The following is a 23,326-nucleotide window of genomic DNA, read 5'->3' on the forward strand; positions in this document are numbered from 1 at the left end:
CATCATCCAAGTCATTGATAAAGATGTTGAACAAGACTGGGCCCAAGACAGAACCCTGTGGCACCCCACTAGTCACTACTCTCCAGGATGAGGAGGAGCCATTGATGAGCACCCTTTGGGTTCGGTCAGTAAGCCAGTTACAAATCCACTGAATGGTAGCATTGTCTAGCCCACATTTTACCAGCTTCTTTACAAGAATATCATGGGGCACCTTGTCAAAGGCCTTGCTGAAATCAAGATAGGCTACATCCACAGCGTTCCCTTCATCTACCAGGCTTGTAATTCTGTCAAAAAATGAGATCAGATTAGTCTGACATGACTTATTTTTCAGGAACCCATGCTGACTTTTAGTGATGACAGAGTTTCTTTCTAGGTGCTCACAGACTGTTTGCTTAATGATCTGCTCTAGAATCTTTCCTGGTATTGATGTCAGGCTGACTGGGCGGTAATTGTTTGGGTCCTCTCTTTTCCCCTTTTTGAAAATAGGGACAACATTTGCCCTCCTCCAGTCTGCTGGAACTTCACCTGTTCTCCAGGAATTTTCAAAGATTATTGCCAGTGGTTCTGAAATCACCTCTGCCAGTTCTTTTAATACTCTTGGATGTAGTTCATCTGGCCCTGGAGACTTGAATACATCTAAACTAGCCAAGTATTCTTGTACTACCTCCTTACTTATTCTGGGCTGTGTTTCCCCTGCTGAATCATCTGCTCCATATTCTTCAGGTCGGGCGTTGTTTTCTTTCTTGGAGAAGACTGAGGCAAAGGAGGCATTGAGGAGTTCTGCCCTTTCTCTGTCCCCTGTTTGCGTTTCACCATCTTCTCCTCTGAGTGACCCCACTGTTTCCTTGTTTTTCCTTTTGCTACGGACATACCCATAAAAGCCCTTTTTGTTGCTTTTAACCTCTCTGGCGAGCCTGAGTTCATTCTGTGCTTTAGCTTTTCTGACTTTGCCTCTACACGTGCTGGCTATATGTTTGAATTCCTCTCTGGAGATTTCCCCCCTTTTCCATTTTTTGTACATATCCCTTTTAAATCTTAACTCAGTCAAAAGTTCTTTAGATAGCCAGCCTGGCTTCTTTAGGCACCTTCCATGTTTCCGTCTCATTGGTATTGCCTGAAGTTGTGCTTTTAATATCTCCCTTTTAACAAACTCCCAACCATCATGAACTCCCTTCCCTTTTAGTATTACTGTCCATGGGATTTCACCCAGCGTTTCCCTAAGTTTTCCGAAGTCGGCTTTCTTAAAGTCTAGAATTTGGACCTTAGTATGCTTGGTTGCTCCTTTCCGCTGGATAATAAACTCCAGAAGATTTGATAACCTTTCTGCAAAATCAATTGATAGATTAAACCATTTATTGTGTGTTGTGTGGGCTGTATTCTTACAAGCACAGGAACTCTTTAGGCTATTAGGGAATGATAAATTTGTGACTGAGGAATGGACGTTGACAAGAAGCCTCTTCTAAGTGTAAACACTTGTGCTGCTTGTTGAATTCCTGAGGTATTTTAGCATTAGCTGAAGTACATGTGCTCAGGCTGTGAGCAATGAATGTCCTATAAAAAGTAAAGTATATTTTCAATAAATAAGAGCAGTATTAGTGCTGTTTGCTTGTTTCAAACTTTGTTCTTTCGTTTCAGGTAATCCCACTTCCCCAAGGGAGATCTGTTCCCTCCCCAAACATCAGACATTTTGCCGTACCAGAAAATTTTAGGCCTGCGCAAATGCTGGGCTCTTTAAAATTGCCTCATCAGCACCCGTATTCCAACAGAAAACAGCATTTTAGCATATTTGAAGAAGATTCTGATGCTCCATTTGAAATCAACAGTGCTACTGGGGATCTGTTTCTTTCCAAAGAACTTGATTATGAAACAGTATCTCACTACTTCCTTAGAGTTGTTGTGAATGAATACCCAAATAGTTCTCCACAGAATAATACTTTTTTCCTCAGTATTGATGTCAAAGATGAAAACGACCACTCACCATCTTTCCAGGATGACTTTGTTGTAGTTGGGATAGAGGAGAATGTGCCCGTTGGCACCTTGGTGTACACGTTTAATGCAAAAGATGGAGATGGCAGTTTTTTAAACAGCAACCTTCAGTATTCTATACATGGGAATGACTTCACTGAAAATCCATTTCTCATTCACCCCTCTTACGGTAGCTTAATCACAGCAGTTCCCCTTGACCGAGAGATCACTCCATTTGTTGTCCTGACAGTGGCGGCAGCAGATCAGGCTGCAAACTTGACTGATCGCAGGCAGAGTTCATTGACAGCAAAAGTCATCATTTTAGATGTCAACGATAACCACCCTAGCTTCGTTTCATCTCCTCTTTCCTACGTTAGAGAAGACGCAGAGGTAGGCTCATTAGTGCATCACATACTTGCACAGGATCTAGACCAAGGAAGGAATGGACAAGTCACATACCATCTTCTCTCGAACAACGAAGACCATCCATTTGTAATAGATAAAACTGCAGGTAAGGGTAAAAAGGGCTAAGTTAGCCCCATAGAAGTTGCACTGGGGATTCTTTCCATCTCCTTTTAAAAAATTGAACTCTTGAAAGCACTTTTTGATTGAACTTAGAGCAAAAGTATTGTGGAAACTTGTAAACATTCACCAGCTTCCACACAGAATTTAACACTTATTAAAGGACTGTAATAATGCATGGTCCAATTGAGTGTCAGTCTCAGCCCCAGTGACAAAGTGTCAAGGAAAGAAGCAAACAGGCAAGTTAAGCACCTCTGTAAGGGAAAAGGCACGTACTAGTAAGTTATTTAGCAGCATTTGATCCACAATCCAGAATCGGAAGCAATGGTTTGAAGCACATTTGCAAACTATGCTTTGCGCTCTGATTTGTGCAAACAAAAAGCAGGTTACAAAGGGAGAAGGTCAGCAGGGATATGGGAGCTATCTAGTGCAGGCATCCCCAAACTGCGGCCCTCCAGATGTTTTGGCCTACAACTCCCATGATCCCTAGCTAACGGGACCAGTGGTCAGTAATGATGGGAATTGTAGTCCAAAACATCTGGAGGGCCGAAGTTTGGGGATGCCTGATCTAGTGTATCACACAGGCTGTGTGAAAATAAGGCATGGATGTTTGTTCCCTTGAGGCCAACTTTTCCAGCTGACCTGGAGAAGTTGAGGCAGAAAGTCTTATGTAATATCTCTTCTGCTGCAGTGGAGAATGAGTGGCTCAAAGAATGGGGGTGTCATTTTGATGAAAATGGAAATGATCCCTTAATGGGGATTTTTTCCTTGTGGATATAGCAGGCAAAGGCAAATCTTTTTTATGGTAATCTTTTATCTGTACTTTAGGAACTCAGACCTTGGTTTGGCATCTGAACTATAGTTAGCACAAACCATCGATTTGACACGAGTGCTGAGCTGAGCCCATAGCAAAGCTTTACTGAAACAGCAACTGCATTTGGAGAATTTATATCCTTACAACAATTTCCCCTCTTACAACAGGACTGCTAACTACTGCCTTTGCTTTGGATCATGAACACCAAGAATATTACAACCTGACCGTTGTGGCCCTCGATAAGGGTACCCCAGCTCTGTCTGCAACTCAGAGTCTGACAATAATTGTTGTCGATGTAAATGACGAAGTTCCAGTGTTTACCAGATCTCTATATGAATCCTTCATCTGTGAAAATGAAGACCCGGGAGCATTTGTCATTAAAGTTGAAGCCATAGATAAAGATTCAGGTAGTGTGCTTTCTACAAAAATAAATAAATGACAAATTCACATTATTTTGCCATCAACCTTTGAATAAAAAAAGGCCAACAATCATCTGCTTTGATATATGCACTCACAAGCTCCTAAGTTGAAGATTGATTCCGCCCCCCCCCCCCCATTTATTGTCTGCTGTGATCAGCAGTGGTTCTCAAGGATCTCAGGTTTTTCTTATCACCTGCTATCTGATTCTTTTTTAAACCAGTGGTGCAAATAATCAAAGATGGAGCCTTCTGCATGCAAAATATGCTTTCCATTTTGCTATAGCCCATCCTTTAGGACTGTAGTTGTTAAACTACAGGCCAGGCATCTGTGGAAAGGAGTAAATGAAGAAGAGTGGCATGATCTGGAGGACAGTTTTGTCTTTCACCCGCCACCAGCCAAGATTTGGATGGATTGAATGCCTCCAGCAGTTGAGTTCTAGTGAGCCACACTAGATTTCCAAGCATAACTGTGTATTTAGTGTTTTGAGGAGCACTCTTCTTGGCTATTTATTTATTTTTCTATCTCAAAAGCATTTTTTTTTATAAAAAAAATGACACATTTGATGGAAATTGCAAACATGCATTAATATTATTTGGCCAGAGTGGGGCACTGTAATCCCAGCTTCTGTTTTTTCCTCCATTATAGCTAAAAAGAGATTGTGACCTAAAAGAGCGAACCTTTTCTAAACATAAAATGTAGCAGCACAAACACTTCCTTTGCATTTTAATGTTCCCCAAATACTAACATTAGAAGTAAAAGGAGAGGTTCAGCTCCTGTGGAATTTTCCCTAAGCAAAAAATACACCCAAAATTCTAGGGTACAGGATCGGTTGCGTCTGTTAATGTCCCATGGATTTTAGTGGGATTTAAGTTTACCTAGCTGGGCATGCAATGACAGTGATGAGAGAGCGTCCACTGGTATTGTAAAGAAGCTTGAGCAACGGAGGACTTGATAGGAAATTGGCTATAGGTGTTCATAATTCCTGAGCATATCGAGTCTCCACTCCTCTCTTGTCTGGTAAGCTTCATGTCTAATATTACCATTTCTGCTGAAGAATGCTTTTGTAATTATTGCCACAGAAGCATGCAGCTGAAAACATTATATTGGAATTAGTGGTCCATGCAAATTTTTGTGTTGTGATGCTATTACAAGAATCCAGGAAGGACCTAGCAACTTGCTCTTGGGGTTCCATGAAATAGCACTACCCATGAAGAGTTCCAAAGTCATGTTTTTCATATGTATGCTTGCAGAGATAACAGAATAAAATACAAACCTGCAGGCAAATAAGACTGGTCCATAAATGTGCACTACAACTTTATACATAGACTTGGATCGTAAGTTTTGTACAAGTAAGCTTAAAGTGGAGCAGCCACCTGGTAGATTTGTGTGGTTCCAGATCCTCATATTGCATTGTTTTTAATGTTGATGTTAACTACAGCAGCATAAGCAAGACTACTTAAAAGATGGAGGCTTGAGTACAAAGAGATGCACTGCCAGTGGTTTCATCAGGGCAAGATTGTGGGCAGGTCTCCAGGATCTCACTTAAAAGAATAGGCAGGTCCCAAACACAGCATTGCTGACTTACCAGTTTTTGAGTGAGGCAGTTCAGATTAACTTCCAAAGAGGAACCCCTACCATACCAATAAGCAGCATTGAATCCAGAATCTAAAATGGTCTAATTGTGCCATTTTGCACTTTGCAAGAGGTGGGGTTTCTCATTATCTCCCTTAAAAAACCTCCTCCAACCCAGTGTAGCACTCAGCAAGCTGGTCCCCAAACTGAATCTGTCTGTCTGTATCTGTAATACAGACAAATATTTAACTTTTACCTAGCTGCAAGTCATATACAATAACTTGAGATGCATACTTGTTATCCTCTCTGCAAAATGTAGGATTAAATCCATTATACTTAATAGCACGAGTTATTTTGCTGTATAACACGTTATGAAAATGGTGCCATGCTTTCCTCGGGAGAGCACTGAAACCACAAGAAATATGGGAACAATTTATTCTGAAGCAATAAAGGATGCGAATGGGAAACAGTGTTCCCGCTACAGAAGGCATGCAGCTATAGGAAGAAGCAAACAGCTGCTAAAGTTCATAAACAACAGTTTCTCCCGCAGCACTAAGGAGAGTGGTATTGATTTTGCATGGTAACGAAGTATTACGGAACGCCATATAAACTGTTTAGCTGCAGCTACCCCATCTCTTAAGTAAGGTGCACAAATAACAATCAAGGCAGGGTTCTCAAGTAGTGAAACACACCTCTAGGTGGCTGGGCGATGACAAGTGCATTCTAGATCATAAATACAGTAGGTTTATGTTTGTCTTCCAGTTCATTGCTAAAGCTGTCCTGAGCTTTTTTGTTTTATACAAGGGATTCTATACAAGTAATAACGAATTTTGTTACCTTTGTACCAAAATATTTCCATAGGAAAATAGCTAGTAAGCCAGTACCTGGACTATTAATACTGAGGTTTGATACGCTTAGATGATTTATTGGTTTTCCCATTGTATTTTAAGGAATCAATTCTCTACTCCAGTATGAAATTTTACCAGGTCCTGGATATGAAACTTTTCAAATAAACCCAGATACTGGAGAGATTACAACAGTCATCTCACTTGACAGGGAGGCTCAAGATAAATTCACTATTAAAGGTAAGAATCTACTTCAGTTTAATGGGTGTTGCACAAAATTTTGCAAGTAAATCAGTGGGTTTTTTAAAAACAACAACAACAACAACACACAGATTTTAATAGAAGTTGTTACTTGTGGTCTCTACGCCAGGTCAATGAAATTTAATGAAACAAAAGCAGTGCAATGTGTTCAGAAACATAAAGTTGTGTTGTGTCTTAGGAGGAACAGCATGCAAAATTTGTTGTTCTCACGTTGGCAGGCAGTCTACTGTACCTTGCTTTTGTATACTAGCTTTCAAATGTGCTTTTCTATTTAGTGCTGGTTCAAGACAGTGGAACTCCCATTTTATCCAGTACAGCGACAATAATCTTCAGAGTACTGGATGAAAATGACCACGCTCCCAAGTTCATCCTTCCAGTTTCTGAGATCCAAATTATGGAGAACCAAGAGCCTTCAACAGTATCAACTGTGTTGGCTGTAGACAAGGACGCTGGTGGTAATGGGACTGTGCAATATCACATCATTGGTAAGCTGAATTGCTTTATACTCTGAATATTAAAAATGTCACAGTGTAATATTTTCTGATTTCTTTAGAGGTTTTAATTTATTTTATTATTTAAATTGTTTTGCACTTGGTATTTATCTTGCAATGGCATGGTTAAACAAAATGGGGAAATAGGCCTGCAATGAGGAGGAGTGGTGTTCTTCCTGTCTGGATAAGGAAAAATAACTAGAAGGGTCCCTAGTAGCCTAAGCATAAACAGTAACAACCCAGAATATAAAAACGATAGATATAGATATTGCAACACTAAATATCTTTGCTTCCCATAGGTAAACTTGTGGGAGAGTAGCAATTCAAAATAACTCCTTTTGGTCAACAATTTTTGTAGATTCCATTGTGTAACTGAAGTTGATAAAAGAGTACCTTGCTCATGAGCAATAGATCTTGCAAGTTTGATTTGAGGAGGACAGAGGGGAAGAGAATCCATTTGGCAGAACAGTTGCTATGTAAATTCAGGTGGTGCTTCGGATGTACTACTGTGACCTGATTTAAATGAAATGCAGGTCTCATGAAAGCATACCTGGGGCCCATAGTTGCAAAAAATTACTATAAAGTGAATTGTTTTTTGTTTTTTAAGTGGTCCTTTAAAGAGAATGCTCAGCCGATGTGTTCTTTTTCTTTAATGCTTGCTCCATTTTAAAGGTGGAAATGTTGGAGGATACTTTGCATTACACAAAACGTCAGGAGACCTCTTCACCACTTCCAGCTTAGACAGAGAAACTGACAGCAACTTTACCCTGGTTATTGAGTGTTTCGACTTGGGCAGTCCACCAAAAAGCTCAGTGACCCAACTGCATATCAAAGTCCTGGATGAAAATGACAACAGTCCCTTGTTTGCAAGAAACCAGTATCAAGTGTCAGTGAAAGAAGATCTCGGAGAACGGTCAGCAGTTCTTGAACTTTTTGCAGCGGATGCAGACGAGGGTCTAAATGGCGATGTCACCTACTCTCTCACAGAGGACATCCTTGGAGCCTTCACCATTGACAGGATTACTGGTGTGATATTTACTACCAAGCTGCTGGACCGGGAATTAAAATCTCAGTATGTATTTAAGGCTTTGGCAACAGACTCTGGCATCCTAGGACCAAGAAGCACGAGTGTTACTGTAATTGTGCATGTCGAGGATCTCAATGACAATAGTCCCTTTTTCCTACAGAATCCTGTCATAGTTCATGTATCTTCTCACACACCTATAAATCAGACATTGGCTACTGTGAGAGCCAGCGATGTTGACCTAGGACTAAATGGAGTTGTGAATTTTAGGTTCCTGAAACCAGAAACCATGTTTCAGATGGGCCCAAGCACGGGAGAAATTTCTCTTCGAGAGCCTGTACCTCATGAAGGCCTCGTTTCACACCTCCTGATAGTGGCTTCTGATCAAGGAGTCCCAGCTAGAACAGCTACTGCACTTTTGGCCGTCTATTCGGAAACACAGGCAGAGATTATTTCGTTCAGCCGTACTGAGTATGAAGCAGCAGTTCCTGAAAATAGTGAAATAGGTGGGTACCTAATCATGGTCTTTGTTTTTGTTCCACAGCCAAAAATGTGTCATTGTGGGGGTTCGTGTAAGGGACATGAAGAATCTCTGACAGCAAATGCAGTCATGAGTTAATTGTTGGTATTTGAATAGGAATTTTATGTTCTTGAGGACTGAGTCTGAACGGAATCATGCCTGAGTTGTTGCTCAGGTATCTTATCTTATTTTTCTGTTCTCTCTCTGTGTGTACTGTGCATTCTAGATGAAGAAAGGTGTCACATCAGACACAGACTCCAATTTTAAGTACTGAACATGGTGGGAGTTGTGTTCACACAAACCAGGTTAGACATAAATTAGGCTGCATAACTGCCTGAGATCACGCAGTCATGGTTTAATGTTACTATGTAATCAGTAGGTGTACCTATGAACAAAAAAAGTGGGGGGGGGGTTCTTGTATTATTCAAAAAACCTAGTTGACAGGAGGTACAATTTTTATCGTACCTTTTGCTGTGTAAGTTTTAGCACTTGGGGAAATTATTTGCTCAGTGTCTTTCCATTGACAGCCTGTCTAAGCAGCTTTAATTGGAGCTAGTAGTGTTGGTCATGTAGAAAAGTGGTAGTCAGTGAAGGCCTTTCTTATGATTTCTAGTTTGCAAATATATTTCACTTTCTCTGTTAAATGCAGTAATTTGGTTTTGCATTTCTATACATCAGTTGAGCACAACATTTGCTTCATAATGCCCTTACCTGCCTGAACCAGCAGATTGTCTGTGTGTTTGTTCATTTTGAAACAAGGTGCTGTTAACTGGGATTTCCAACTTCTTGGTTGCAGAGATCTGTGGTTCTGTAATCTCTGTGCATGTGTGTGGTGAAAATGTATGGTGCTTTCCTAAGCTCAATGCTAGCAGCATTCTCTTGCAAATGATTTTTTTTCATCTTTCATGGGTTTTTTTTTTAAAACAAGGCTTAGTAAATATGCGTGCGATTATTAAAATTCAATGAGATAATCTGTTATTGAAATGGTCTGTTACAAATATGGCTTTGTAAGGGGTGTAGTTTGACATTATGGAAATTCCCTAAGGCGTTGTGGTAAGAGAATAGAAACAGCCTGCTGCTAAATAGTAATAAACATAAATAAGAATAAATTTGGAGGGAATATTTAGAGTGGAAATGTGGGAGACTGCCTGCTTTAACTTGGGAATCGGCTCTTGGAGAGAAACAGTTTGCAGGATAGGATCTAGAAGTTCTTCTGAAGAGATTTAGACTTTTTATTTGCTCTGTTTTGAACTTGGTTACCCTCATTAATATGGGCAGCCAAAAGGGAAAAAGTCATAATTTAGGAAAGTCATTCTTTATAAAACTTTTCCCACACATGGCAAACTGTGTTCATGGGAATGTGTACAGTGGTACCTTGGGTTACAGACGCTTCAGGTTACAGACTCCACTAACCCAGAAATAGTACCTCAGTTAAGAACTTTGCTTCGGGATGAGAACAGAAATCACGTGGCGGTGGCATGGCGGCAGCGGGAGGCCCCATTAGCTAAAGTGGTACCTCAGGTTAAGAACAGTTTCAGGTTAAGAACAGACCTCCAGAACAAATTAAGTTCTTAACCCCACTGTAGTGGGGTAGGCAGTATCATCCCAGCCCGACATGCATTCATTTATTTTTACCACCACTCCTCCTAATGGTGAGCTCGATCCCAAATGGGGCCACTGAGCAACAAGAAGGAAGCAGCCAGCATGCTTGAGGGAAACAAAGATACTTGCAGAAGTACAGGTTCAGAAATTGAACCTGAGAGGGTAAAACAAACAAACAAACAAACAAACAAACAAAAAGCCTCATATGGGTTGAGCTGCTCAGTAGCTATGGAACATTGAGCATCTGCTGGAGGAGAAAGGAGAGATGAAATTGGGCAGTTGAATGGAAGTAGCTGAAGAACAAGATGCAAAGTCGCAGCCTCCTGGTAATCTTCAAGATGCCAGCAGCTAGCTGAAAGAAAAGGCAAGAAGCACAAAGAAGAGAGTCGGAACAGCAAAAGAGGGTGGAGAAAGAGATGCACTAGATATTTAAAAAAAGCAAAGAGAACTATCTCATTATTTAAAGAAGTAATTTCTGGGTACATGTATTTTAAAATTTCTCCAGGAACAGAAGTGAGGCCTGACTATAAGAAATCAGTGGAGAAATGCAAGATTTTGGAAGATGATGGATGAGGCTTAGCTCAAGCGAGAGAGGAAAGACAAAGGTACAAAAGGAGGGGAAGAAAAAGCAAAAACCAACAGCAGAGGTGGAGGGGAGGAAAAAGGCTGGATGAGCAGCAGAGGAGATGGAGATGGAGAGAGAGAGAGAGAGAGAGAGAGAGAGAGAGAGAGAGAGAGAGAGAGAGAGAGAGAGAGAGAGAGACTACAGCTTTTCTGAGGAAACCAGAACCTTAGTCTGTCAAAAAGGCCCACCTCTCCACAGAGGGTGAATTATTTTAATTCTGAGGCAACGGCTCAGAGGGTGAATTATTTTAATTCTGAGGCAACGGCTCCCTCACCCACAGGCTTAGGTAACAGTATGCATATTAGGGATACACATTTGGATGTGGGGCCCCACTTGTAATATCTAAATGGCTCCCAGTCCTACACAGCCACATTTTGAATCTGAGGGACATTGTTGACATTAGTCTGTCTCAAGAGACAATGGAATGCGCCTCTGGGGGTGAAGTCAAGCATCCCTCAGTGTTAGCAGCACCAAAGTGACCACCCTGGGGTGCAAGCCTTGGCAGTGTGTTTGGAGGTCCTGCGCCGAAGACAAGACTCTCTTCTCAGCCTCACTGATGTGGCTCAAAGGAGAGCAGATCAAACGTTTGGCACCAACTAGGCTGCAGGAATTGCCAGAAGAAGACATACAAGATGCCATCCCACCATCTTAGGGACACCCCTCTGGATTTGTGTAGGGTTTACTCCTTAGGCTTTTCTTCTCCCAAAGATGTCTAGCATGGAAATTATCAGGCAGGGCAACATTAGGGAAATGGCCTTACCATCTGCCTGACAAAGATCAGCATTCTGGGTGTGGGTGTCGCCAGCACTCCATGCATCAGCATTAGTGGCCAGACACTTGAGACGGTAGGTGATTTTGTTTACCTGGGCTCCACCATAACCTGCAACATCTCCATGATGCTGAGCTAGAAAATCGCATCGGCAAGGCAGCTGTGGCAATGGCTTGACTCTCCAGAAGGGTATGGGAAATTGTGATGCCAATGTCCAATACCAAGATGAAGGTCTACCAGGCCTGCGTGTTGAGCTCACTGCTTTATGGAAGTAAGCCAGAGGCAACTTACAGCCATCAGGCACGGCACCTCGATGCCTTCCAAATGCCCTATGGCAGGAGGATTTTGGGTATCCCATGGCAGGGCAGAGTTTCAAACAAATATGTGCTTTCCCAAGGCCATATCGCCCAGCATGTTCACACAACTGTCTCAGCAATGTCTATTCAGGCTTGGTCATGTCTACAGAATGGAAGATGGCAGGATCCCCAAGGATGTGCTCTATGGGAAGCTAGCTTCAGGCACCAGGCCCATTGGCAGACCAACTCTGTATTACAAAGATGTCTGCAAATGTGACAACATCTACCCTGACATGTGGGAATCCCTTGCAGACAACAGCAGTGCCTGCAGAGCAACAGTCAGGTCGTGTAGCCATAGCAGTGACCAAAGGAGGAATGACTGCTGGGATGCGTCCAGAGAGAAGAAACCCCATGGTGCATCTGCAGCAGCACAACCAGAGGCCTTCATCTGCCCCAGCTGCAACCAAACATGTCTACAGCCACAGCAGGTGCTGCAACCTTCCAACAGTCGGACCTCACTCCCAACTCCTCCATTGTCTCCCAAGACAGACGGATGCCAACATGTGATCTTTCACACAACATAAAAGTAACTTCTGGAAAACTAGAAGAATCCAGCAGGTTATTTGCTTCCAGAAAAAACCATTGCAACCCCATTAACCTGGAGAAATTGCATGCATTGTAATTTTATGTGGTGACATTTAAATTTAGTGTGACTTGGTGATATATTGATCAAAAAGCCACTGTTTTACAACCCAATGGGTGATGCAGCTTAAAAGGAACATTTGAATCTGGGATAAAAGCACTAGTATTATCAGGAAAATGCATTAATCCCCACATCTGAATGTACCCTATGTCATTTTTGTCTGAAAGTTTCTATTATGTGATAGTACGAGACTCTAAGAATGTAGTTGCGATGACTCTGAACAGCAATCAGAACTCCTGTTCCCATGATTAATTTCGGCTTTTGCATACCTGTCAGTTCCGCCTTTTTACTTCTGTAGAACTTCAAATCATTCCTGCTTTGTTTGGAACTTCTCAGAAGCAGCCGAGCCCCTTGCGATAACATCATGTGTAGTTTCTACGTGGATATTGTTGCTTCTGTGGCCAGGTAGGCAGCAAATAACAAGGCAGTTAACATTTCCTTTGTTCCTGTTTTTAGAAATTTGCAAAGTACAAACATGAGAGTTTTGTACTAGCATCAAGCCAAACTATAGAGATGGTATGTTCCTGACCCCTGGGTCTGTTTGTATTTACAGAATGTTTCCTGTAATATAATAAAATCTCATTTGGAAAAGGTCAATATACAGTAACCTGAATCCATCACAACTGATTAAAATCAATTGCCATGTTACAGAATTGGTTTCACAAGTGCCTAAAATTCTCATAGCTTTAATCTTGTTAGATCTTGAGGAAACCTTAACAACAAAAACTTATGTTGGTAACTGTTTTCTAAACTTAATCACAGTTAGATGTGATGTGTTTGGTTAGGATAATGCCTCATGTTTTGTTTGTTCTTCCTACTTTTGCTACAAACAGAATGGTTGTTTATTTCATGCCTTTTGCTATGATAGATCAGTTCTCTTCTGGGTTCGGGATCTCAATGAACAACGGTATACTCCCTTTGATGTTAATAACAAACTGTGCAAATCTTTGTGAAACATCTTGAGGCTAATTCTTGCAACACTAAAAAACGTGTAACCCACTGAAATGTTTGACTTTTTTCTTTGACCAGCTTGAACACCCCTTTCACCCAAAACGTTGTATCACAAAATGACTTTGAAATACCTCATTTTCAAAAGGCATTTGCCATGTGGTATATGGTGGTGGGGGTCTTCTGTTTGGGAGAAACTTAAGTAAACGTGTTTAGTTTGGTTCTTTGAAACATGACTATATTTTGGTTTTTTTAATTGTTTGTTTATTTGGGTTTTTCCTTTCTTTTCCTCCGTAGTGCTGTGAGAAACATTTTCTTTTAAGAAGGAAAGCATAGGGCTGCTTAAGAAATCAGGGGCTGCAAGCTTCCTTCAAAAGGACCAGTTAGTCTTATTAACGTTGTAGCAGATGTTATGCGAGGTACTTGTTGCACAAATTAGGTGTCAGTGAGTAACTTTTTGAAATGAAGAACAAGCTGGCTTTGAAGCAGACATCAGAAAACAAGCAAAATCAGGTTGTTTAGAACATCATACAATTTTTGCTCTATATTTTTGATTCTAAATGGCCTGGTCTTGCTTGTGGATCATCACTAGTGCATTGTGAAACTGCCATTCTTTCATATTGATTTTGGAACTTTGTATGGGCTGCAACATTGTTTGCTAGTGCTTTTGTTTCCATTAACATCTCTTTTGCCCTCTACTCTACTGGTACATTCACATGCATTAATTAAACATGGTACAAAATTGAAATCTTTGTCTGATCATTACCTTGTGCCCTCGTGTGTTCCTCTATCCCTATAATCATGTGTTTCAACTTGCTGTCTTTCATCAGCTGGTGCTTGTACATACTCACAAAGAGAAGGGAGGCAAGGACAAATGAAAGGAAATAAATCTGTAACAAACTGGGGATGTGAATTAATTTTAGCACTTTCCTATTTTAAATTGGAAAGAAGGAAGATAAGCAGAATACAGGGCCAGGTAAACTCACAGTGGAATAGAACCAAGGAAATCCACCCATTCCTGCTGCTTATATATGTAATTTGGGGTGGGGTGGGGATGCTATTATGACATCCTTGTCCAAATTTCTGTCTAAAGTTTTGGCTGCTACACCTCAAAAAGGGTATTGTAGAACTGGGAAAGGTTCAGGAACGAGCAGCCAAAATGATAAAGGGGCTAGATAAAGGGGTGTTTGTCATGTATATGACAAAATGTTACAAAGTTTGAGGTTTATGGAAAAGGTAAGGGGGAACATGATAGTGCTTTATAAAATTATACATGGTGTGGAGAAAGTAGATAAAGAGGACTCACCCCCCCAATCTTTTTCTCATGATAAAAGAACCAGTGGTGTTCCAATGAAACTTAAAACTGGAGACCCAGGACAGACAAAGGGAAGAACTGATTCATGCAGCACACAATTAAACTATGGAATTTGCTTCTACAAGATGTTGGGATAGCCACCAACATGGGTGTCTTTAAAGGGGGTTAGACAAATTCATGACTTTTAATGGCTACTTGTCGTGGTGTCTATATTGTACACAGTATCAGAGGCCATATGTCTCTGAATGTCCTACTTCATGAAGATCATGAGTAGGAGCATTCCATTGTGCTAATGTCCTGCTTGTGGTCACTCGACTGACCACTGTGAGAAGAGAGTGCTGAATGAGATAGGCACCTGGCTCTCATTAAGTTCCTAAGCTTAACTGTGTCCTGTTCTTACAATAAATGAGTTCCGCACCCCTTTGCAATATTTGTTGCTCTCCAATGTCTTCTGCAGTTTTTAGACCACTTTCTTACACAATCAAAATGTGGATTGGTAATGTTCATGAATTAGTGTGATGAATAGGTTTGACGGGTTGGTGAGGCTGACAAGAGCTGTTCTAGAGAACAGAATAATACCTGTCGTTATTTTATGACTATATAAACAACGTGCAAAAATTCTCCAGATAGGAGACGGATGGCTAAACTTTCATAGTTCGACATCACATGGAATAAATTAATAACTGGTTAAGATAAAATCTTTCCAAGTTTTAGTCACTGCAACATATTCTTGTTTTTCTAGGCACCTCTGTTTTCACTGTGGCTGCATATGACCGTAGTTTGATGGGAAAGAATTTAAAGCACACAATCATTGGTGAACATGAAGATATTTTCTACATCCATCCCATCATGGGTAAATCAGCCTATCTATCTGCATCTGTCCTAAAACCATTTGAGGCTTTTGTAAAATATTTTCCACACTTGAATTATGATTGCTTTTGTATAAACATTATCTCAGTGGTTAGTGTTAGTTTATTTAAGTGCCAGTGGAAGCTGGCTTTTGGCCTTTAAATTTAACAAAGATGTGTTTCCTAAAATCAAACTTTTAGGATTGCTTTTCTACAAAACAAAATTCAGGGCCTGATTCATTCTTCCATGGTAATATTAGCAGCGGAACTCAGATCTGAAACATTATTTACTTGCCCTAGGTGAGAAAATGATCAGAATAGATTTTCACAAAGTTATCCTCTGAAACAAGGTTTATTTTTGCTAGAAGTAACACACTAGTATATTGCTAGTAACAGGCAATTGTTAGCCTTCAGATGTCATCCTTTCTATCACCTAGGTGAGTGGTAGGAAACCTCAGGCCCAGGGCAAATGCAGCCCTCCAGGCATCCTCTGTCTGACCCTCAGGATCCACACTTGGCCATGTTCCCTCCCCAAGCTACATCCCCTACTGGTCCTGCTCTGCAACTCCTCAAATGTTTTTGCCTGGCTAGAATATGGCCTTGATCTGTGATAATACCAGCTGTTTTCCTGGGTGGAAGTTGCAGTTTAGGTTCGCTATGTTCCTCATTAAAATAATCAGAGAGAAAATTCATTGAACATCAATTGTGATCAGGCAAAGTGATTGCAAACTTCACATCAATTTTAATTAGCCAGATTTAATGTGACATTTTTCATATTTAACTTCAACAGTGTTGCAAATATGGATGTGAAAAGGGCTGTAAACATTTTTGTATATTTGTGGAAAATCCATTGAAACATAAAAGTATGTATTTTTAAAAGATTTTTACATAAACCATCCACTGGCTAGATTTTATGAGTAAAGTCGCTGTGTGCTAAATGAATACCATCTGATAGCTGAAAAGCACTTCCTTCTGGCTGTGGAAAGAGATCTACTGCTTAGTTAAACCTCAAGTATGTTTTTAATAATCAATTATTTTATTAACATGACTGTCTCATTTAATCTCAATCAAGTACACATTTGGGAACGTTTACATAAGATGTTTTCAACAACTGGATTGTTAATAGAGGAGATTCAAGCTATATGTCTGTCTCTGTGTGTACACATATGTTTACTTGTGCTAGCAGAATAATCATAGCCAACCCAAGATCCATTTCTATTGGGATGATTCTGAGGCATGATTAGAGAGATGGGAGCTTATAGGTGCTCAGTGCCACTATTTACACACATATACAGCCTCATCCTGTACTTTGCTGTGCAGTAAAGCCTTGATTAGCATGTGGCACCAGGGTACCAGCATGTGTACTATAGGAACATAACTGAATTCTTCTTGACCAGGAAATTGAACTCTTGACACTGCTGTGCCTGGAATCCAGCACAGGGAAACCCCCAGCATCCAAGTGGTTTTTCAGGGCAGGTGGGAGAGAAGAGGCACAGCCACAGAAATCCTAAGGGCATTCTTGCATTTCAGCTGGCAGAACTCAGTGGCAAGGTTTATCGGGGTTCTTTAGAAGTACTCTGCCTTTTTAGGATGTTCCTTTAGGAAGCCTCTGCTTATGGAGTAAGATCAAGGTACCCAGCCCAAATTCTCCGTTTGATTGCTCCAGGAAGCAAACTTGTCAGCAAGTTTTTCTTCTTGTAATGTATAAACCTATTGAGCCAGTATTTATTTATTTATTTATTTATTTATTTATTTATTTATTTCGATACGATTTATAAACCACTTATTCAAAATGCTCTCCCAGTGGCCAACAGATAAAAATGTAAATAAAGCAGATGTGGTGCAAACCTGATGCTGTGTAAGTTCCAACAATGCACAGTTTTTGATACTTTTATGAAAAGATAAAAAATTGATGTGGTTGAATCTAGACTTCACCTACTGCAGACAGAAAGAGTCCTTCCATCCATGGGAGGCATTTGATCCAGTGGAGGGAGTTCCACTAGTTGGAGGAAGGAAGTAACTCTTGCCAATTCTCCCATTCCTCTGCAGCTCCCAGGGTCATTTACCCGAGGAGGAGAGAGGACTTTGGAAAAGTTGTTTCCCACCTCCCCTACCCATGCCAGCATACAAACACCAGGAACATAACTGTGTTCAGGGGGTGCTGGTAGAAGAGAACTGTGGACCCAACCATTGATACAAAAAAGGACAGTTTCTTCCCTGTGACAGACAAAGAGGGAGATGTAAAAATACTTGTTATGATGCACAATTCCCTATCAGTTCCGTTCCTTCTCTCGCCTGTAGTCTGATGTGGCACAGCCCATAGCTCTACCACCATGGTGAGAAGTAGGCCTAAAAGCCAGGTCACCTACAAAGTTCATGCTGCAGATGTTGGCTAGTGGAAACATATATCAGTAGCTGCAGAGTATGATACCTGGGTCCATGGTTATGGTCCAAAGCATGACAGGTTTTGCAGAAGCTTAGCAGGACTGGGTTTGGTCCATTTCCTTTGTATACCACCTGGAATATCATGCTGGAATAAATGCAACGCATAAATGCAGTACACGAATAAGGAGTTTTCTTCAAATGCCCATTGTGCAACCTCGATGCAGGGGTAATACTGTATAGAAAAGAATGTGCAAATGATAAAATAAGACATCAGAAAAACTGGCAGTGGGTCAGTAATTAGGCCTTTGAAACGCAGCCTCCTTCACAGAGAGAGCTCTAGACTGTACCCCTTGCATTGGTAGTGGTGTAGACAAATATTTGTGGCAGAAGGGTAGGATTGTCCTGTCTTGTAAATGTTGGCTTCTGGGGTAGTAAGAATTCACCAAGATAAGTGTGTGCCACCAGCCCTCATCTGGACCTCTTCCATTAGCCTTTCTTTGGCTGCTGTGGATCCTGAATTGGACTAATAAAAAGCAGATGCAGTCCCACTTTAATGTAGATTGCTTGGTTAGATTACTTTTATTAAGATTCTCTAAAAAATAAAATTGCTTTTTGCCAAATTGCCATTATGGTTTTCATTTTTTCTGCACTTTTTAGAGAGTGATTGAAGTCAAGGAAGAAACTCTAGACCTACAATTTAATAGATAATCAGGCATACAGTTGTCTTCTCTTTCATTTACAAATTTATTTACCTTGTTTACTTACTTTTTTATGTAGAATGCACTGCCGTTTTAACTATGTATGTATATTCCTGAATATATAACAGCCATCTATTTGTTTTCATCAAACAAAACAGGTGACATCACAGTAAAACGAGCTGAATTTCTTGACTATGAAGTGAGGAAAAAAGTACATTTTGTAGTCTTAGCTGGAAATGGCTTAACTTCAGCGGTGTGTGGGGTGACAGTATTTATACAGGATGTTAATGATAATGCACCTCGATTTGAGCAAAACTATTTCAAAACATCAGTATGGGAAGGTCAAGTCTACAACACATACATCATGCAGGTAACCTCAAACTTGTGTTTAAACTATATTTGTCTGAAGTTTCCCTTCTTAATGAATACTGTATTTTTTCGGCCACTTTTATCATCATTACAAACCAGTCTTTACAAACCAGTTAATTTATCTAACCAAACCCTCCAGATTGACAGGACCATTTGAAATACCTATTTTGGGTTAGTCCTCTCAATTTTTTTATGCATCCTTTCTCGCAAGGGTCCCTGGTGGCTGAACATTCTGTCTCTTTTTGGGCAGGAGGAGAGAGAGAGAGCGCTCATCTTGATGGGACAAAAAGAGGAAATGTAGATCTTGTAAATAAAATGAATGTAAATTTCAGCTCTCTAGTATGCAGCACTGATCTGAAACAAGGAGCAATAAAAAGCACTGTGTTCGCTACAAAATTAAGAAAGCCATATGCTGAACATATATGAGAAAACATGGGTCTTACTTGAATTCAAAACTGGAACCAGCACTTAGGAAGCCATGGGACTGCATGCACACACTCACTACCAACACTTGTAATTTGCCCTGCTATTCTAAGTGTTCAGATCCTTCCCCTTATGCAAGGCAAGCTACTGCATGTGACACTGCAGCAGCCTTAAGTGTGAGGGGATGTTGATGCATGTGTGGATCATCCCTCACTGAGAATAAGTTTCATTGGCCGTAATCCAACACCTTCTGAACTCTACATGCACCTATTGTCACGTATGTGGGCAAATAATGCGTCCTGTGACCTGGCCAATAGAAGCAAAGTTGCAACACAAATAAACTGCAGCAAGCGCCACATGTGCATCCGAGATCCATTTCTACTCCAGGATGTAGAGCTGAGTGCCTTTCCATAAGGATGGGTTTTCTCTCCATACAGATCTATGCAACAGACGATGACGCTGGACTTAACGGAGAAATTGAATATTCAATTTTATCTGGCAACACAAATGAAGCATTTCTTATTGATTCAGCACAAGGAATTATATCAACGAATGCAATCCTAGACCGTGAAGACATTCCATCATATAGGTTTGTTTATAACAAATACAAGATCTATAGCCGGTGTGAGTTTTGTTGGGGGGGGGGTTGTTTGGGGGTTGTTAGGTCAAGTTAGCCATATCAATTTGTATGCTGTCAGTGGGTTCTTGTTGTTATCTTGTTGGGCTGTTTATGTAATGAAGGGGAAGCACACAGGGGTGGTGAAGGTGCCCTCCTTTAATTTATTTTCAGTTTGTTGGTTAGCTTTTTTACTAAGGCTGTGTCCCATACAGTTTGGTACCAGTGGTCCATGTTCACTTCTGACAAGTCCCTCCAGTGTCTAGCTATGATGCTCCTAGCTGCTGAGAGTAGTGGGGGGTTATAAGCTCTTTGTAGTGTGAGTGCGCATTATTGTCTTGGAAAATATTCAATAGGGCTACGAACTTTGCTTTTTCAAAGTTCAAATGATCTCCTCTTTGACCTAAACATTACAATATACTTGGGTGGAAATGCTAAATGTCAAGAGCTTCAGAGGCAACTGCTGACAGAAGCTTAAATTTGAATGTCTTGGATATAACGTTGTTTCTTTATGAAAGTTGGTGTGTGTGTGTGTTCACACTGAAACTTAAGAAACTGATTATTTTAGTAAATATCTCCATGTGTACCTTATTGATATATGTTCTAGACAAAATATGAAATTATGCATGTTTACAAACTTTGAATGCAAGTCTGTAATTCAAGTAATGTGTTCTGACAATTTTGAAGCCACAAAACTCAAGAGCAGAACTGGTGTGGTAGATGAATGGCATTAGACTCCACATATCAAATTTCAGCTTTTTGTGTCCAGCGCCGTCATGTGAATAATGGGAAACATTGCTGTTTGTCACTTTTGAAAGGAAGTTATTGTGTCAGAGATAAAAGAGAAAATGAATTCTGCATATTTACTTAACAAATGTATATTCCGCCCTTTCCCAAGCTTTGAAGTGGATTATAATGACATTCACTATAAAAATACATACTTCCAAAGGGAGATAGAGAAAAATACTGCTTACCAATTTAAGCCTATTTACAATATGTAAAACACATGACATCAGTGAAGCGTTAATGCCAGCCCTGAGTCCTGCTCCTTTTGTTCTAGTTCCCGTTTAACCCTCTGTCGTTCTTGAACTGAATCCCTTCCTCACATGTTGAAAAAGAAGTGCCATGTAAATGATAAAAATTTAAGTTACAAGGTTTCTCCCCCACCCCATTTTCAGAAGGATAATTTTGGAAATAGTTTATATCAAATTAAAAGTTACACCAAAAATGATAAAGTCATGGTTTACAAATACGGAACATCTCTTTAAAATGTTTACACCACGATCTTATATATGTCTACTCCAAACCTGTGAAGTTTACATCCAGGTCTATGTCTATATGCATACTTTACCTGGGAGTTGGCTTCATTGAACTCACTAAGCTTCTTTCTGGGTAGACATCATCATCATCATCATCATCATCATCATTTTATTATATACTGTAGTTTTTTATACCCCACCTCTGTCCCTAATGAAACACAAGGCAGCTTGCATATAAAAATGAGAACCACTAAACACAGAAAACAACAATAAAAAAATTAAATGTTGTTAAAAGTAAAGCAATATGCATAAGTAAAACCTATTAAAACCATACAAATAATTTCAATAAAAACAGCATGGCACCAGCCCTTTCATTAAAAGCAGTTAGTCAGTTTACCCAAAGGCCCAATTTAAGGAAAAAGTCTTCCTTTGCTGGTGGAAGGACAGCAAGGAGGGAGCCAGTCTCACTTCTCTAGGATGGGAGTTCCAAAGTCTGGGAGCAGCTACTGAGAAGACCCTTAAACACAGGTAGTTTGCTCTGTTTACTTGCCACCATCTAATGACCCTCCCAGACTAGCTAGCCACATCTTAATGTGAGGATAGATGCATGTCCATGTCAGAATAGCCTGAGCAATACTAGTAGTGCATCCTTTCGTTTATGGATGCCTCTGGATTGCGCAGACTGAGCTTTATTTTACTGTTTTATTTATTGCATTTATATCCCACCTTTTTCTTCAAGAAACTCAAGGTGGTGCACATGGTTCTCATTTAATTTCCATAACAACTCTGTGAGGTAGGTTAGGCCTAGAGGCAGTGGCTGGCCCAAGGTGAGCTTCATGGACAAGTAGGGATTTGCACCTGGTCTCCCGGGTTCTGTTGTGACACTCTTTCCCAAGCTTGGGTGCTCAGATGTTGTTGGACTGCAACTCCCATCACCCCTGACCACTGGTCCTTCTAGCTAGGGATGATGGGAGTTGTAGTCCGACATCTTTGGACCCAAGGTTGAGAAAGGCTGCTGTAAGCACTTTACCACACTGTATGGAATGTAAGACTACTGTTGACGTTATTTTTCTTATGGTTTTATTAATCACCTTTTAAGAATTGTTGGAGGAACTGATATAGAATTTTATGCATTTACATATGTATTTTAAAAAAATCTGTAGAGGTGCTTATGCTTTTTCTTCATCCCTGTGCACATTTTTCCTTGCCTTTTGAAAACAATTGCATTTGACTTTGGAAATTATTCGAGTTCCGTTGGGTATTTTATGGACATGTGGAGAATACAAATGTAGCAAATAGATAATAAGCATCCCTCTTGTTTTATGAACCATTGCCCAGCACTGCTTTTGAGACAGAAAGGGATAGGCATATAAATGAATCTCTGTAATAACTCCTGACAGAAAATGATCCTATTTTTGACTCTCTCTTTTTAACAGGTTAGTTGTGCAAGCTGTTGACAGAGGAACCCCCAGGCTATCTGCTACAAGCACAATAGAAATACAAGTTGTGGATATCAATGACAATGCTCCAACTCTCCAGCCGCTCGGCGACATTGAACTCCCTGAAAGTAAGAATGGCAAATACCAAGCAAAGAGATTGTGCTGGTTTGGACCTAATCCTGTTAAAAACCATAGTTTACTGCAGCTTTCCCCAACCCAGTGCCCTTCAGATGTTTGGACTACAGGCAGCTGGGATGGTCAGGAATAGTTGGAGTCATACTCCAAAACATCTGGAGGGCACCTAGTTATAAAATGCTAGCTCATGGTTACATGAATGAACCACAGGGAGCTTTGTGCTCACACATTTCCCCCTCCCCTCCCTCTCATTCAAGGGCTTTCGCTTACGTTTTAAACTAACCACAACATGTCACGTAGTTAATTTTAGCTGTGGTTTATTTATTGAAAGTCAACTTTATGCCATAGTTTTAAAGGGTGGGTTGTTTCAACAAACCATAGTTACTATTAACCACAGTGTAAGGCTCAGAAGGGGACGACAGAGGGTGAGATGGTTGGACAGTGTTCTCAAAGCTACAAACA

At 40.5% G+C, this 23,326-nt stretch overlaps 1 protein-coding gene across 1 annotated transcript in view; it reads left to right on the top strand.

Annotated features, from left to right (window-relative positions):
* Window positions 1–23,326, top strand: part of DCHS2 (dachsous cadherin-related 2) — a 121,282-nt gene that overhangs the window by 77,152 nt on the left and 20,804 nt on the right. The window contains exons 9-17 of the mRNA XM_060278664.2: window positions 1,636–2,476; window positions 3,469–3,708; window positions 6,244–6,378; window positions 6,675–6,884; window positions 7,563–8,420; window positions 15,435–15,545; window positions 18,782–18,993; window positions 19,853–20,004; window positions 22,727–22,857. Coding sequence (XP_060134647.2) covers window positions 1,636–2,476; window positions 3,469–3,708; window positions 6,244–6,378; window positions 6,675–6,884; window positions 7,563–8,420; window positions 15,435–15,545; window positions 18,782–18,993; window positions 19,853–20,004; window positions 22,727–22,857 — 2,890 coding nt within the window. The remainder of the gene's footprint in view (window positions 1–1,635; window positions 2,477–3,468; window positions 3,709–6,243; window positions 6,379–6,674; window positions 6,885–7,562; window positions 8,421–15,434; window positions 15,546–18,781; window positions 18,994–19,852; window positions 20,005–22,726; window positions 22,858–23,326) is intronic.

The sequence above is a fragment of the Zootoca vivipara genome, chromosome Z1 (genome assembly GCF_965207765.1).
Source record: "Zootoca vivipara chromosome Z1, rZooViv2.hap1.1, whole genome shotgun sequence".
Classification (NCBI taxonomy): domain Eukaryota; kingdom Metazoa; phylum Chordata; class Lepidosauria; order Squamata; family Lacertidae; genus Zootoca; species Zootoca vivipara.